Raw genomic sequence first — 17,197 nt, 5'->3', positions numbered from 1 at the left:
TGAATTATCCAGCATTATAACGTTTATTGTTTTTGTATAATAAATTTAAGAAATATCTTCAAGTTTTAAATTTTATGTACCTGGATCATTTTTTATACACGATATGTCAACTTTAATTTTTTACGATTTCTAATATTGAAAATATATGAAGAAACTTACATTAAAAGAAATTTGCATATTAATTAACATTAAATTTTTTTGGACATTATATACATTGACCTATGTCATTATACAATGCAATGTAGAGCATTATATTACAGGTCATTAAAGATACTTACAAGTTACAAGATACCAAGTTACATCTTTTTCGCGCAAATTTCTTCGTCAAAACATATGCAATTGAGATTTTGTTAAAATACTCATAAAATAACATTTAATTTGATATATGGTTTCTAAAAAAGTATTAAATCGAGAGAGTTACAGAAAATTTAAATTTCTGAGATATTTAAGAATTTACAATTGTCAGTGGTACTAAAGATTCGAAGAGTCGATGGCATTGTAACAACACATTGAGTTCATTATCTACATTGCACTACGGCATTATTCAAATACATATAAAACAACATCGATTATTCAATAACTACAAAAAGATTAATTCTCTAATTTACCCTCGTTGCTTAAAATGAATTTTACAAACCTATCATGTAGCATAAGAATTGATCAGCCTAATTAAAGGGCTCTAGTTTATTTTTGATATAAGAATTAATTTTATTTTCTACCCTATATCAATATGTATGTGTATATGTGGGGGTGGGTGTTCAATGTACTTTTTATTAGCACTTAAATGAACTGCATATATAGAGCATTACTCTATATAGTAAGTTAATACGAGACTAATAGTTAGCTATTAAATACCAGTACTACTTAAATACTAGGTAGTATTCTCTCTTCTTATTGAGATGACCCACTTTTCTTTTTGATTTGTGTCCAACTAAGATGACTCATTACTAAAAATAGAAACATCTTTCTCTCTACTTTATACCCTTTCTCTTATTTTACTCTCTCCGCTTCACATACAAAATAAAGTTACATAAATTCTCATGTCACCAAGGAATAGGTCATCCTCCTTGCGATGGAGGGAGTACTAAGCATGTGCAAAGAGATATGGATTGGCTTTTATACTACTCCCTCTGTCCCCCAAAATTCGTCACCATTTGACCCGGCACGGGTTTTAATAAATGTAGTAGAAAGTGGGTTAAAAAAGTTAGTGGCATGTGGGTCCTACTTTTATATATTAGTTTTAAAATAAAATGTGAGTGAGAATGAGTTAGTGGAATGTGGGGTCCATTACCTAAAATGGTAAAAGTGAAAGGTGACAAATTTTTAGGAATGGACGAAAAAAGAAATAGGTGACAAATTTTCAGGGATGGAGGGAGTAATAAACGAAACTATATAAAACAAAATAAGAGTGAACTACAAAAATAGTCCCTGGACTATGCGTTTATCTCGCCAATGAACCCTGGACTTTAAAAATATCCACAGGCAAACCTGGACTAAGCGTTTATCTCGAAAATGGTCCCTTTTCACTGATTCGTGACGAAAATACCCTTTTGGGTGGTTTTGGGGGGTTTGGGAAATTTAGTCTTTTTACATTTTAAATATGATATTATTTCAGTGATGTACTAAATCTGATATTATTTCAAAATTATCATTCTTCTTCCCTTTTGACATTCTTCACTTTGTTTCTTTATTTCAAATATTAGATTTAATTTTATAAAATTAAATTTCAAATTTTTATTTTTAAATATTAATAAAAAAAATTAATTATTAAAACTACTACTCCCTCCGTCCCAAGATAAGTGACTTGTATTCCTTTTTGGGGTGTCCCACTATAAGTGACCTATTTCCATTTTTAGCAAAAAGTCACCTCTCTTACTTTATTCTCCACCTACTTTATTCTCTCTTCTCTCCTCTACTTTTCTCTCTCTCATACTTTACTCTCTCCACTTTAACTTATTTAAATATCATTCCTTAAATCCCGTGCCCAAAAGAAGTAGGTCACTTATCTTGGGACTGAGGGAGTATTAAATAAAAAATTTATAGTGTTAATCAATATTTGATAGTGTCTAATATTTATTCAATAAGGTACGACGACGCCTTCGTTTTAATCAATATTTAATAATTTTAATCGCAAATAGATCTTATAACACGATTTATTCTGAAATAAATATGCATATAATGTAAGACTAATATAATTTTCGTTTATTAATTTGAAAACAATCAAAATTAACTAAAAAATTTCAACAGAAGTTCTCCTTTATCAAATTTTTAGTAGTATCAAATTTTTAGTCAACTTCATAATATTTTTAATTTAAAAACAATCAAAATTACCTAGAAAATTTCAACAAAAGTTCTCCTTTATCAAATTTTTAGTCAACTTCATAATATTTTTAGTCAAATTCTCTTATATATTAGATGCATATTTATTTCGGAATAAATCGTGTTATATGATCTATTTATGATTAAAACTATTAAATATTGATTAAAACTAAGGCGGTGGCGTACCTTATTCATTAAATATTAGACACTATCAAATATTAATTAAAACTATTAATTTTTTATTTAATAGTAGTTTTAATAATTAAATTTTTTTTATTAATATTTAAAAATTGAAATTTAAAATTTAATTTTATAAAAATAAAGAAACAAAGTGAAGGATGGCAAAAGGGAAGAAGAATGATAATTTTGAAATAATATCAGATTTAGTACATCACTGAAATAATATCAGATTTAAAATGTAAAAAGACCAAATTGCTCAAACCCCCCAAAATCCCCCAAAAGGGTATTTTCGTCACAAAACAGTGAAAATGACCATTTTCGAGATAAACGCTTAGTCCAGGGTTGTCTGGGATATTTTTAAAGTCCAGGGTTCATTGGCGAGATAAACGCATAGTCCAAGAACTATTTTTGCAGTTCACTCACAAAATAAAGGTATTAAATAAATAACAAGGTTTTATCACGCATATAGGGGAATTCTAAGATTTTGGTTCAAGTTGCGAGTGAAATGAGACTGATTATTTGGCTCTTTTTGTGGTTGCCGTTAGGGCATTCACTAGAAGAGGGGCTGGACCTTAAGCTCACGGGGTTGTGCATTGTGAGGGTTGATGGTTGGGCTCCGCGTGTGGCTTGGGTTGCGGAACTTTTTACTTTTTCTTCATTTTGTTTTTTTATTTTTACATGTGCTATGCACAGACTATAGTATTTCGACACATTAATTTTCAATTACTATAATTTAATTAATAAAATTAGAATTAATATTACTCTATTATGTTAAATTTGTAAACAAAAAATGTGCTAATAACAAAGAAAAAAATGAGTAATAAAATTTTGTGATTACTCATAATTATTAAAAAAATTATATACACACTACATTAATTTTAAAATTAAAAAAAACATCAACTTCATTATTACAAACTAAAACCTTCACTTCTACACAACTTGTCACTCTCCAAACAAAACTAAAAATAACTCGTTTGTGTTGTTTAAAATCATTCGTCTCACGTAAAACTACAATAAAACAAATATATGAAATTAAAAAATATGTCATACCATAACTTTAAAAAGTAACAAAATTAATTTGTAATAAAAAAAATCAATAATCAATAATTAGATAAAATGCTTAAACAATAATAGTAGCTATCAAAGTTGATCAAATTTAGTTTCTAATGAAAAAGGGTACTCCATTTGTTATCGTTCAGTATTAATTTAATTCTCAAATAAACATATTATAGTAATTAAAATATAATCGATCAAAACTGAAAAATCTCATGTAACTAAATTTTAAAAATCCTATAACCTGAACAAATAAGTTTAAATTAAATATTAGACAAAAATTAAATTTTTTATATTTTGACATATATTCGATATTCTCAATAACAACAAATATTAAAATTGTCGTGCAATAAATAATCAAAAATAATTAAATTATTAAAATAATATTAAAGTAATAAAATTAAATAAAAATTAAAGAAAAACTAAATTATACTACATTCAATTTACCAAAAGCGGTAATATTTTCGACTTAATAGAACATATATAGGAAAACACTACAGGTAAATGTTGTTTGTATCAATATTCTTCTAGCAGTTGAGATTAACATACGTAGTTTACAACCATTTGCATATTACATTCTTAATCTCAAACATAGAATAAATCTAATCTACAATTAACCATACTAACAATAATTCAAATACCGAAAAAGATTATTCCAAGAAATGCAAATTGGACATGAGTATGCCAGTGGTAAAATAATGCTACACCGAAATCGCACCGCATCATCAATCGTCGTCTACAACCCCTCTACCTCATTCTCGAATACAATTTGTCGTCGAGAAACGCAAAAAGAAAAAGAGAAAAACACAAAGCCGCATTGAAAAGATAATTCCACAACTAAATAACATGTATGGAGTAAGTATTTATAAATAAAAACTAAAGGTAACATCAATTTCATAAACCTTTCAAATTCTGATTTAATTAGTGACCCTAATCAATAACAATTAACGATGATGTAAAAAAACGCCTAAAAAATAAATATTAATGTATGATTTAATTAGTGATCTAAACGGCTAAACTGCCATTTCATTTGACCAACCATTATTCACTATTTAGTGATATCTAATGGTTTAGAAAAAACCATCTAATTTTTATTTTCAAATAAAATGGCATATTGCTGCTATCAATTCATAATGCCATTAATTATATAATACCATTAATGTATTAATGCCATTAATTATATAACTGCCAATTATTCAACCAATATTCGAAAGGTCCATAACTAATAGTATATATTTAAAATCTTGTCCAAAATTTATAAATATTTAAAATAATGGCCAAAACTCGCATTTTATATATTTATAGATTTATAGATTCCCCCTCCATCTCATAAGAGCATGTACTCTTTCTTTTTTAGTTCATCCCACAAGAATATGCATTTTCTAATTTTAGAAATTCTCTTCTCTCTAATGAGGTGAGACCCATTTTCCACTAACACTACTTAACTTAGACATGCACAAACCGAACCGAACCGAACTGGCGGTTAACCACCGGTTCGTAACCCAAAATCAAAACTGGCGCGGCAGTTTGAATCGCTGGACGGTTTGGTAGTTCGGACGGTTCAACTCAGGTCTCTAGCTCTTTCTTACTTTACCCATTGTACTACAAAACCCAAAGGCCATGTTTGGTTGACGGGAAAGTAAAGTTGGAAAGGAAAATGATTCCCGGAAAAATGAATCCCGGGAATATGATTCCTAATAACTTTACTTTCCACTGTTTGGAAAATATCAAGATTTTATATCTTATATTTGATTTAAACACCGAACTAAATATATGGTACTTATTATTTTTAATATTATTTTTTATTTATAAAAAAATAATAATATAAATTTTTTTAATAAATTATTAATTACAAATGATAATAACTATATTGTTATATTTATTATTACGATGGATAGTTTAAATATGGATCATCCATCGTAATATATAATAGTTACATGGAGTATTATAATCATTTAACAAATATTATTATTATTATTATTATAATATTTACGAATATAATACTTAAATAAGTTTTATAATTTAAATTTTACTACGATTTTATTGATTAATTATTAAGTTATAAAATAATAGTAATAATTATTTATTATTATTATATCATTTATATTATAATTATATTTTAATTATTTAATAAATTAATAATTACTATTATTATAATAACGATTATATGTAAATATTATAATAATACAATTATAATTACGATAAATTTAATTATAGTTATTTATTATACTTAAATTAAATATGATTTATAATTTTAAATTATTTTTAAAATATTGTATTTAATAATAATAATAATAGTAATAATAATAATAGTAATAATAATAATAATAATAATAATGTCTTATGTAAGAATCCTAAAACTGAGAAAGAGAATACCTAAGAAAAGCTAGGATTCAGAATCCTGAAAAGTTATACTAACTTTCCCTGTTCCGGGATTTTGATTACTTTCCCAGTCTACGAGTGAACTCTATGCCACTTTGTGGTTGCGCCAAGATGGGCGGGCACGTGGAGGCAACCCCCCTCCATCCCTTAGCCAAGCATCACGCGGGTAGATGGGACGCTTGCAACGCATCCCGGCCTGTCTCATCCCACCGGGACGGAACAAGAAATCCGCATTGCGGAGTCCCTAAGTCACAAACCCATTAAACAAACAAATAGTCAAATAACTTGATTTATCGATCACAATATAACAAAATCTCCAACGCACGTCTGAATTATTACTAGTCTGTAAGAACCAGATTTATGTGGTTAATAGCAAAAATTGTAAGATACATTAGATACTTGAAGAAAAACTTTTCACCAACCAAATGAACTGAAACAGAGAGACCAACTCAGCGACAAAGAACTGAATGATTTTCTTAACTACAGATATATTACAGCATTTTAGTACATATTAACTTTGGATTATTTATAATTACAAACCTGTACAGATAAAGGAAATGCCTAAAATGCGCAGGAGATTAAGTAAACATGTTATCAACCAAAGAGTGGTTGAAACAAACAGCATTTTCTTCAGACAACGGTCTAGCACACGCCTTGAAACCCCGATCTCGACCAATTACAATGTCACAAGGAAAAGATTCCTAAAGGGTTGCCTTGAGCTCCTCCCTTCTCGACAGAAATCTGCATACCATCATAATTGCACATAACGAGTAAGCTACCTTGTTCAATAACACATAACCAAGTATGTAATCTTGAAACAGGAACCCCTTTCCTGGTTAGCTTTGTTTTACTTAATACTCCCTCCGTCACCTAAGAACTATTTCCATTTTAGTCATTCCCTTAAAATTATGCACTTTCTATTTTTGGAAATTTGTTCTCCCTAATGAGGTGGGACCCATTCTCCACTAATAATACTTCAATCACTTTTTCCATTCTATCTCTCTTACTTTACCAATTGTGCATTAAAGCCCGTGTCCCTTCAAAAAGTTCATATTTTTAAGGGATGGCGGGAGTGAGAAACCATGGCCGCATGATTAGTTCTGTTGAAAGGTAGCGAGGAGACTAACAACTTTGTAAGCAACCTTCAGCTACAGTTCTAAAGGGCAGCCTGGAAAAATGCTAACTGTGAATACACCTTCCATTAGAGAATGAACCCTTTTGAAGAATGATAAGATGCAAAATAGAGTATATTTATCTTCAACATAAGGATTTCCCAGAAAACACGTTATATCTTAATTTGTATAAATAACCAAAGGCTTTTTAGGATACCCTTAGTCTCTAGTCTATCTTAGTAAACAATAGATTAGTAGCCTATACTATTTTTGTCTAACTAGGAAAAATCCTTTTTGTAAATGCCCCATTCGTGAAGGGAAGAAAATATCCTTAAATTTACACTTACTTTTTGTGTATAAATCAAATAACTAGAAATTAAGAAAATAGTAAACGAAATAGTAAAATGAAGGGAATAGTACAAGTTGGATCAAGTTGCAACTGTTTTTTCTATTTTTTTTTTTTTTAAACTTCCAACCTCTACCTTCCTTCTCAAGGCATATGATCTAAGTATCAAAGGTCTTGGCTAGGAACCTGCCTAGCAGACGTAATGAGTTATATGAGGAGGTCCTATCTTACACCTATGGATTAGCATAGATTTGGATATCACTATGATAATACTAGTCACTCAAATTTAACTCGAGCAACATAAGCAGTATTTAGCTTGTTCAGTGCATAAATAATGTTTGGAAGCATAAGAGATGCCAAAAGTATGACCATATAAATTCGTATATAAATTTACCAGCAGAAAATCCTCATCAGTACCAAAGGATTTGTGAGCCTGTTCAAGGCACCATGAAGGAATCCTTTCATGCTTCCTGCCACAAAAAGAAGTTAGTGTCAGCATCAGAATATCAATTATCTATTTCTATTATAAATGAATTTTCAAGTAGATATTCAGTTTAGTTCACAAGCTTTACGACAAAAAAAATGCAAATAATGAATTTCAAAGAAGAGTAGGAACAGTCGAAACCTTGAGCTGGCAGGATCTCGAATCTCAAACTCATCTGTAGCAGCATCATAGCCACAAATAACAACATAGTGACCTGCAGGGGCCATAGTCTAAGTCAGTCATTGAGAAAATATAATAGTCGAAACCCTGGAGAGACTATCACCATATTGTATCAAGGAGATTATGATTTATGATATTGAGTATATAACTGAAACCATTATGTTTACTAAACCTAGAGTGAGTATTTTAATGTGAAATGAACCACCACTGTGCAGTCAACATGTTCAACACTATAAGCAAAGGCAAGGTAACTAGGTAAGTATCACTATATTTGAGATTGCATCTTTCATACCGGTGTAACTAGGGCCTCCACTATAGTATTCTGAGACACAAGTATCCTCAAGCTGAGACTGACTGCTGCAATGAAAGATGAAAGTTAAAACCTAAAAGATTTAGAATCAATGAAAATTTTGGATGCGCACACAAATAAAACATCAGAAGAAAGTAGTGTTACTGACTTCTGATGGATCTTCAAGTGAACTTGAAGATATAAAACACCTGATGAAGGCAATGATTAACCAAATTTTTGGAAACTGAAGAATGAAAATGGCTACAGTTATGTTTGGAAATATTTTTAGTGGTTTAAGCTTTGAGTTTTGAGAAAATACTAGAAATAAGATGAACTATTACGAAAAAATACTGGCACGAATGAGAGAGAGAAAGTTGGTTTGTTTAGCTGGATAATGAAATAAATAATAGACCAATCTGGTTGATCATTCATTCAATCATTTGAACAGATAAAGTTACAACATACCTTAATTTGTGCTGATCGACTAAAGCAATAGCGACATACTTTCCAGACAACATAAATTCAGAAATTTCTTTCGCACTAACTGATCTGCACTGTAAGAGATGGGCGTTTGTGTCACTTATAGAACGGACGTAAAAAAGCAAAAATTAAAGCTGAACCTTCCTGGCTCATTTATCATGTAAAGGGATAGAGGGTACATGACATGAAAATATAACCAGATCGAGTTCAGAAACAAGGATATGCATTAAGAGGAGAAACTGTAAAAGGATGGCCCATAATTTTTTTAGAGGGAGAAAGAGAGAAAAGTCTCTTGGGATAAATTCTAAACAACATGATGGACTATTGGGAATGGAGCGCTATACCAAAAATCGTGTTGGGTGGGAACTAAGCTTTAAGAGGAAAAACTAGAAAAAAGAATCTCCAAGAAAATAGATTAATAGGAGAGAAAAAAATATCTTGCTTAACATGGAAGTGAAGCTCAACAGGCCTGGTGCATGCTTACTTAACAAACAAATATTATTTTCCATAAGATGATTACATGATCCAAGAACCACAGACAGTTCTGAATAGATCTTCATGAATATTAGCAGAAATTATTAACTCGGATGAGCAGATTGTACCTCTATACTGATTCCAGATTCACGAGCTTCCTGGAAGAGCATATTTACTCGTCTAAGGTCATTTGGCAGTTGGTCCTGCAAAATGATGTCTTTAACATTGTCACGGATTCAAGAAGCAAGCTAAAAGGTTTAGAGCTGCAAGTTATGGATCCAGCTAAACTTCACATGTACGGTTCTTTAATGAGGACAAAAGTTACCTTGTAATATGTCTCGACAGAAAAGTCTGGATTAGCTCCTAATGTAACTGTGCAATATGTAAAGCTTAAAGAAAACTTCTGCAGCAAATATGCCAAATCTACAGTCCAAATACTGAGACACAAGTATAGTAGGCTATCAGAACATATTTATCGCATGATGACAGTGAAAGAAAAAGATGACAAAGCTCATACTGGTTGGTAATGATGACTACTATAGGAGGAAAAAAAATCTGGAAAGTTGCAGGTACAAGTGCAGGTACAAGACATTAGTATGGCACGAAAGTGAAAATAAAACAGACCCCTAATTATTGTGATAGAGAACATTCCCTAGTTCGTTACTTCCTGATAGAAACCCTCCCTTGTTCTATTCCCAGCATTATTGTTTAGTTGTTGGAGATAGGTTTTACCTTTTAGAGTCAAGTTATGAGTTATATTTCAGTTGGGAGCCTGTCAGTATCATATTGTAAATAGGGCTTATACTCTTAGTTTTAATGGTCAAGAAATATAGTTTGAGTTTAGTGTGCTGATGTGGCCTTATTCGGGGGGAGTGGCCTCTTTGGAGGAGAATTTATACTTCATTCATTTCTTTATTCAATTGTTAGTATCCTGTTTTTTCTCTTTTCTTCATTCTGTACCCATTTTCCAGTTCGGCAGCCGCATCTTCTCTATCATATTGTTTGCCAGAGTGATCTAGATTATGACTATATAAATTTCCAGCTCCAGCCAGGCATTCATGATATCCGTCTGATCTAATTACATCTCCTAGAAAGTGGTTCTTGTTCCATATATCAGATCTCCTAGTGATGTGATGATCATATTTCTGTTACCACATTCTTGAGCTAACTAGTGCACTTATAATCATGTTGGAAGTGAATAAACTATCAGCCCAGTTTTGTGTTTCTGCAAGAGCATTAAGAGTTAAAGGTGGTATGAAACCAATTAAAATTCTCACTGACAATCCATCCACAACAATTGATTTACTGTGTTGCTACTTGCTAGCACAGAAAAACTCTTCAAATACTAAACCATTTGACTTGAGAGTATCAGAAAGCCTTATAAGCCATTTCTCTTCTTTACACCAGAATAAACGAATATATTAGAATATTGAATTTGAAACTTACCAGAGAATAATAGTACTACTAGTTTATTCTCAGCATAATCTTTATTTTCTGCTTGCATAAGTTTTTAGTAATAGTGGAAAACAGGATTTACTCTGATTATCGAACAATGCAACAATGACTTAAACCATGCCGAAATGGAAATTCACACAATGAAGGACTAATAATCAAATTACTCGATTAACTCTATCCACAAAGCTCTCATGTATCCAACATAACAAAGTACATAACAAATCTGCTTGTGTATAGTACCTTCAGACATACTAACTACTGTGTGCAAAATAAATTCAAGTCTACTGGTAGGAGATGCATGCACACCATATAACTGGTGAACTTCTTTAAACATGATCTGTTTTCTTGAAGCATATGAAGAAGTCTTAGACATAAAGACGAATGTGGGAAAGTACCTTGTGGTACAACATAGCTCTACTAGGTCTTGAATAGTACAGTTATATACACCAACAGCTTGCAAAACCATAAGAACGCAAGCAAGACCACAATCCCATGTGCTTTCCTGATTTATGTGAGGTACCTAAAACAACGGACAAAATTCAAATTAAAGAGAAATATATTAATATACCACTAAATCAAAATATAGAAATACATATAGAAAAATGTGACCTGATGGAAGCAACACATTAAGAAATAGAGTGTGTCAAATGACTCAAATGCATAGATAACAGGCAAGAAGCAAGACTTACATCAATAAAGTAGGATGAGACTGAAGTTCTGCTTTGGTTGTTTAGTGGCTGCTGGATGGTATAAGAATCGACAAAATTAAAGTGATTTTCAGCATACTCATCATTATTGTCTTCAACCGCCTTCAATAGTTTGTTCATGAACTGATGAATTGGCCACATCCTTCTGTATCTTATTTAGTTGTCAATCAAAGCAGACAATATTGATCTCAGCAATATCTGCGAAAGCCTAAGAAAATCAGATTTTGCTAGAATCTTGATTGACCTATACTTCCATGCTAACACGAATGCACAAATTATTGAACTCCACATTATCAAGCAAAGACCTCAGGAAAATGAACAATGATTTTGGTGTTTAACGCAGAACCTACGACGGGAATTAGACCAATATTCAGTCAATCATAGTGTCACTACTATGCATGAATTTAAACATCTCTTAACAATACATAAGTCACAAGCCAACCATACATCAGTATCCGACCCATCACAAGAATACGCGAACATGCCTCTAATTCTGCAATTCCCTTGCATCAATACAAACATCTTTTCACATATTTTGTCAAAAAGTTTTACGTCAAGCTAATCATCCACAAAATACTGACCAACTTGAGACGATCAAATCTAGAACTATCACTAGGTGATCAGAGAGTCTTCATGATAAACACACGACAAAAGTGAATGCTGCGATAACGATTAGCAACAAACATAATAAACCTAGGCAAGATAACACTACAAGGGGAAAAATTCGAATTCAATTCAATCACAATACAAGCAACAAACAATCATCGCAAATACAATCAACATGAAGCGAATCGCAGTACACCAAATGCAATGAAATACCTGCATCTGTGCAGAAGATTCAGAAATAATATCTGTGTTTATTCTGAGGGAACTAGACGACAGTGGAAAAGGGGAAAGGGGGAAAAGGGCGTATCGGGACAGGCGTTTGATTGGCAGCAGCACTGTCCCTAAAATTGGTGTGAATAAAACAGAGACAAAGGAGAAATGGGACCGCCTATTAGAAGAGAATAGAAGAGAAGAAGAAGACTGATAATTGATTGAGATTCTGTTGCTCCTTTTGCTGTCAACACAAGTTTCATTTTTGAGTTGGCAGGGTGGGTGAACAGCGTTGAAGGTGTGGGGTGGGACCACTAGGAATTTATTTAATGGAAATTGGCCCTAGAACTTTCATAATGTTCTTTTAGTTTGGCAGAGAATATCACTAATTTTACCTGAGTTTGTTATTTTCCACCAACAAATAAGTTCTGACTTTATTTATAAATAGAAGAACAACTTTGGATTATGTATTTTAAGAAAAAATATCCTCAAATATTGAAGAACTTAAGCTCTCGAAGTTGTTGTTGAGAAATTACGAAGAAAATTCTGTATCTTAATATTATTTGCCGTAATTTTTCGCCGGTAGGAAATAACAAACTTCGATAAAGTTCAGGATATTATTTTTCAAGGTTAAAGTTCATGGGAAAACACCAACTTTGGGGGATTGCCAAACATTATGTATTGTATCCTACTACAATTTTCTTCATTCTATGCTCACATAGCGGATTTGTAGGTACAAAGGCATCCCAACAAAATTTCCACGATGGGAGATAACTCATGAGCTTCAAAGAACGTCAAGCTAAAGACGAAAAATAAGCGTTTGTTGGGAGGCAACCCAATCATTTATTTCCAATTTTAAAGTTACTTTTTGAGTTTAATTTTCGTTTTCTGTCTTTGAAAAATTTTCGCAGGTTCTGACCTTCGCCGGTGACCACTGCTGATGTTGCGGCGGCCCGCCGGCCAGCTTCTGGAAACATTCTGCCTCGTTGCGGCGACTACCGCCAAATTGCGGTTTTCAGCTCGATTTTTCGATTTTTTTCAAATTTTCGCCCCGTCCAACCTTTACGCGAAATTTTTCAATGTATGTTTTTTAGAAGTTTACCCACGTCCCTACCAACTCTACACACTTATTTTACACTTTGTTGTAAATAAGTTTGGAAGTATGAAGTGGTGTGAGCTTAGGTTTTTGTTTTTGTTTTTATTTTTTTTAGTTTTAAAAAACCCGAAGGTGAATTTTCTTGAAAATATGTCATGGACTTAGCATGAAGAACTTAGAAACACGCATGTATAGGGACACATTAGACCAAGTTGCCGATGATATTTAATTCCATCCATGTTTAAGTATGGCTTGACGTCTTGATTTGATGGTTTGGTGAAAAGGTGCATAATTAGTGAATTGTTTGTTCGCCTTGAATCATGCTTATACCTTGTGAGATTTGAGCTTAATTTCTTTCTTGTGTGATTTATCTGCATACACGTATATGTTTCTAGAACTTGCTCCTAGTCTGCCTGAGTTTACATAGTGTATAAGTTGATTTAGGAGGATGTTAGACCATCTTTTCTTAGCTACTTTTATACCTAAAGTTTTCGACCCTTTCAAAAATTATTTTTCCCTTTGTAGCCAATTTTGAGTCTTTAAGCCTATTTTTTGGAAGCCAAAATAAATGGGGACAATTCATTGGGTTATTATAGTTTTTATTATTTTTTGTAAAGGAATTGAAGAGATAAGGAGGAAAGTTATAAAGTATTGTGCTTAATTATAGAAAAGTGCAAGTTGTGAAATAGTGAAAATTCAAAATGTGTGCTTGATCTAGAAACAAAAGAAAAGAAAAAGAAAGAAAGATTGTGAAAAGAAAAAGAAAAATTCAAAGGATTGGAAAATGAGTTGAAGGAGAAAAATAAGTGTTACAAGTGTCTTGGATTTTTAGAAAAGTGGAGTTATTTTTACTCTACTTGGGATATTGTTATGGTTAAGTCATTTTTTAGCCAAATACTCCTCACCTACAACAAAAAATAAAGACCTTTCAGACTTTTGATGCTTAATCACATCAAGTAGAGAAGCAAGACTATGGTAAACTTTGCATGATGCATGATTTGAGTGTTTTTACACATTAACCTTTATACACTTCGAGAGTGAGAGAAAGAATCACTTCCCATCTTTGTAAGTTTGCCACATGTAAGTGCATGAATTCAAGGTGTTCCACGAGTTAATAATGAAAGTGCACTAATAAGTCTTGTTTGATTTGATTGCGTTAATTCATGTTTAATCTATTCTTCCATCTTTTGAGGCAATTACGACGTCTAGTCCTTGTGCATTTCGTGCGTCTATTCTTGTATCTTTATTGTTTTGTTCGAGGAAAAACAAAAATGTAAGTTTGGTGGAGTTGATACACTCAGATTTTGCATGGTTTTAAGGCCATTATTTGGTCCGTTTTTAATGTCAAAGTTGCATTACATTTCCATTATTTGCATATTTTATCTATTTTGGTATTTTGACATGTTTTGTGAGAAATGTGCGTATTTGAGCCTAAAAAGGGAGTCAAAACGCGAAGTAGGAAATCTGGAGTTTCCGGTTGAAGGAACTGGCAGCGGAAGCGTTGCAATGTACGAATTATCATAATTAAATAATTATTAATTGCACAAATAAATCACATAATAATCAGATCTATTTAGCAGATTATTTAGACAAAATCTATTTGTGTAATTCTCACATGTATCATGCTCATAACTTGAATTAATCATGCTTTAAGAATATTGAAACCTAAAACATGCTTTTCTACGGAGCAGGAATAATACCTAATTAATTCTCCAAAGAATTGAAGATGGCTAGCAGCTTCTCCACGTGACGCTTTGAATACTAGACCACAGATCTTCTCTCTGGTTCCCGAACTGTACTCCGATATCAGTGTGGGCTGATCTCACCAGAATGCTAGGACTTAAATAAAGAAGACAAAAGAAATCATTTTCCTAATTGGAGAGAATTTCGAACTCCTCTAGTATAGAGGGGGACGAAATTTTGTGTATTAAAATTATGATTTATGTCTCCTTTATTCTCCTATTTATATTAAGTTCCTTTTGGTCCAGACATGGATCTATGGAAGGTTTTGGATATGGGCTCATCCAATTTACTTTTTACTAATTAAATTGAACCCACAATTTAATATAAGCTTTAATTGGAATATTACGAGCAGCCACTACAGAAGTAATATTGAACTCTCCCCATCCAAATCCGAAATTATAAGTAATCCGGGTTTCCGTTTTAACTTTCATTTCCCGCGCTTAAGATAAAAATGTCCATTAATTAATTAATGTCTGCTATGGACTTAATTAATTAACTTTTTATTAATTCCAAGAGTGGACTTAGCATGAAACGCTTATTTATTATTCATAGAGTGATCAAACTCCAACTAGCTAGGTTCCGAATAATAAAACCTTGTTTCGCGCTCCTCTTGAGAACATTATCAAACGAGACTCACCTCGCGCACGATTCAATATAATAGCAATCTTAACACCACTAGATATTAATCACCACTACCCAATATATCAGGATTATTGGGTTACGAAAAACCCGCACCATTTGATAAGTCAAAGTAATGCATAATCAATACCGTATGCTCAATGCTAACCTACATTGATTAAGAAACAAATATTTATCAAGACCTCGCCTTTCAGTAGATAGCATAAGGACAAGTCTTGCTGTTAGATCCGTTCAGTGCTTTATCACACCAATGTCATCTTACTTCAGTAAGGCTTAAAAATATGCGGACTTACATTGCAACCTTTCACGATGGATAGTCTAATTCCATCTAGGTCATGAAATTCTCTTTTTTCTTTGTTTAGGACTGACCGTGTTACCTTAAAGTGGACACCGCCCACAACCGATCTACTAAAACAAAGACTTAGACTTTGTTAAGTTAACTTATACATTTAAACATGCAATTAACATCCATTAAATGTAAAACATAACAACATTATGACAAAAATAATCTGTTTTATTCTTTGGAAAATAAAATAAAAGTTTTACAATATTCAATCACTCGAAACATGATTTCTAGTATACAAACTCTAACAATCTCCCACTTATACTCAAAACACTTTGAGTATACAAGAAAAAATGTGCTAACGTCTAATTCTCCCACTTATACTGAAAGCGGATTGAGGTCTTGTATTAGTCGAACTCTCATTCCTTCAACATGGCTCTCAAACGACTTAACCGCTAATGCCTTCGTGAAAGGATCTAACAGGTTGTTTCCTGACTCAATCTTGACTACTTGTATGTCTCCTCTCTGCACTATATCTTGAATGATATGATACTTCCTCTCTATGTGCTTGCTCGCTTTATGAGCCCGTGGTTCCTTCGAATTTGCCACAGCACCAGAATTGTCATAATAAATGGTGATGCTCTTGGGCATATTCGTAACCACACTTAAGTCCAGAAGGAAGTTCTTAAGCCATACAACCTCTTTTGCAGCCTCCGAAGCAGCCACATATTCATGGTAGAGTCTGCAATGCATTTCTAGTTTACACTCTTCCAAATTACAGCTCCACCTCCCAAGGTAAACATATATCCGGAAGTTGATTTTCTCGAATCTACATCAGCTTGAAAGTCTGAATCTGTATATCTTAAAGGACAGAGCTCGGCTGCATTGTAAACTAGAACATAGTCCTTAGTCCGATTAAGGTACTTGAGTATGTTCTTTATGGCAGTCCAATATCCTTGGCCGGGATTTGATTGATATCCTGCTACCATGCCAACAACAAAGCAGATATCAGGTCTAGTACAAAGCATAGCATACATGAGACTACCAACAACCGAGGCATATGGTATCCTTTTCATCTCTGCTATCTCAGATGTTGTCTTAGGACACATCTCTTGAGATAAATGGATCCCGTGTCTGAAAGGTAAGAAACCCTTCTTGG

At 32.5% G+C, this 17,197-nt stretch overlaps 1 protein-coding gene across 4 annotated transcripts; it reads right to left on the bottom strand.

Moving 5' to 3' along the window:
- Positions 1-5,925: 5,925 nt before the first annotated feature.
- Positions 5,926-12,525, bottom strand: LOC125190286 (guanylyl cyclase 1). Of its 4 annotated transcripts, XR_007170884.1 has the most exons (11): positions 12,281-12,524; positions 11,444-11,659; positions 11,150-11,274; positions 9,625-9,736; positions 9,428-9,502; positions 8,811-8,899; positions 8,349-8,413; positions 8,018-8,090; positions 7,787-7,862; positions 6,475-6,675; positions 5,926-6,178 (listed from the first exon to the last, which is right to left on the bottom strand). XR_007170884.1 is itself a non-coding variant. In XM_048087553.1 (10 exons), exons 2-10 carry the CDS (start codon positions 11,600-11,602, stop codon positions 6,619-6,621), a joined length of 831 nt encoding a protein of 276 aa, XP_047943510.1. In that variant the 5' UTR covers positions 11,603-11,669; positions 12,281-12,525; the 3' UTR covers positions 6,389-6,618. The 4 variants fall into 4 exon arrangements, 3 of the variants coding, with proteins under 3 accessions (XP_047943510.1, XP_047943511.1, XP_047943509.1); XM_048087553.1 differs by lacking the exon at positions 5,926-6,178 and having other exon boundaries at positions 6,389-6,675; positions 11,444-11,669; positions 12,281-12,525; XM_048087554.1 differs by lacking the exon at positions 5,926-6,178 and having other exon boundaries at positions 6,389-6,675; positions 8,349-8,410; positions 12,281-12,525.
- Between the last annotated feature and the right edge of the window lie 4,672 nt (positions 12,526-17,197).

Source organism: Salvia hispanica, chromosome 5 (genome assembly GCF_023119035.1).
Source record: "Salvia hispanica cultivar TCC Black 2014 chromosome 5, UniMelb_Shisp_WGS_1.0, whole genome shotgun sequence".
Classification (NCBI taxonomy): Eukaryota; Viridiplantae; Streptophyta; class Magnoliopsida; order Lamiales; family Lamiaceae; genus Salvia; species Salvia hispanica.
This window is presented reverse-complemented; position numbering and strand designations above follow the sequence as displayed.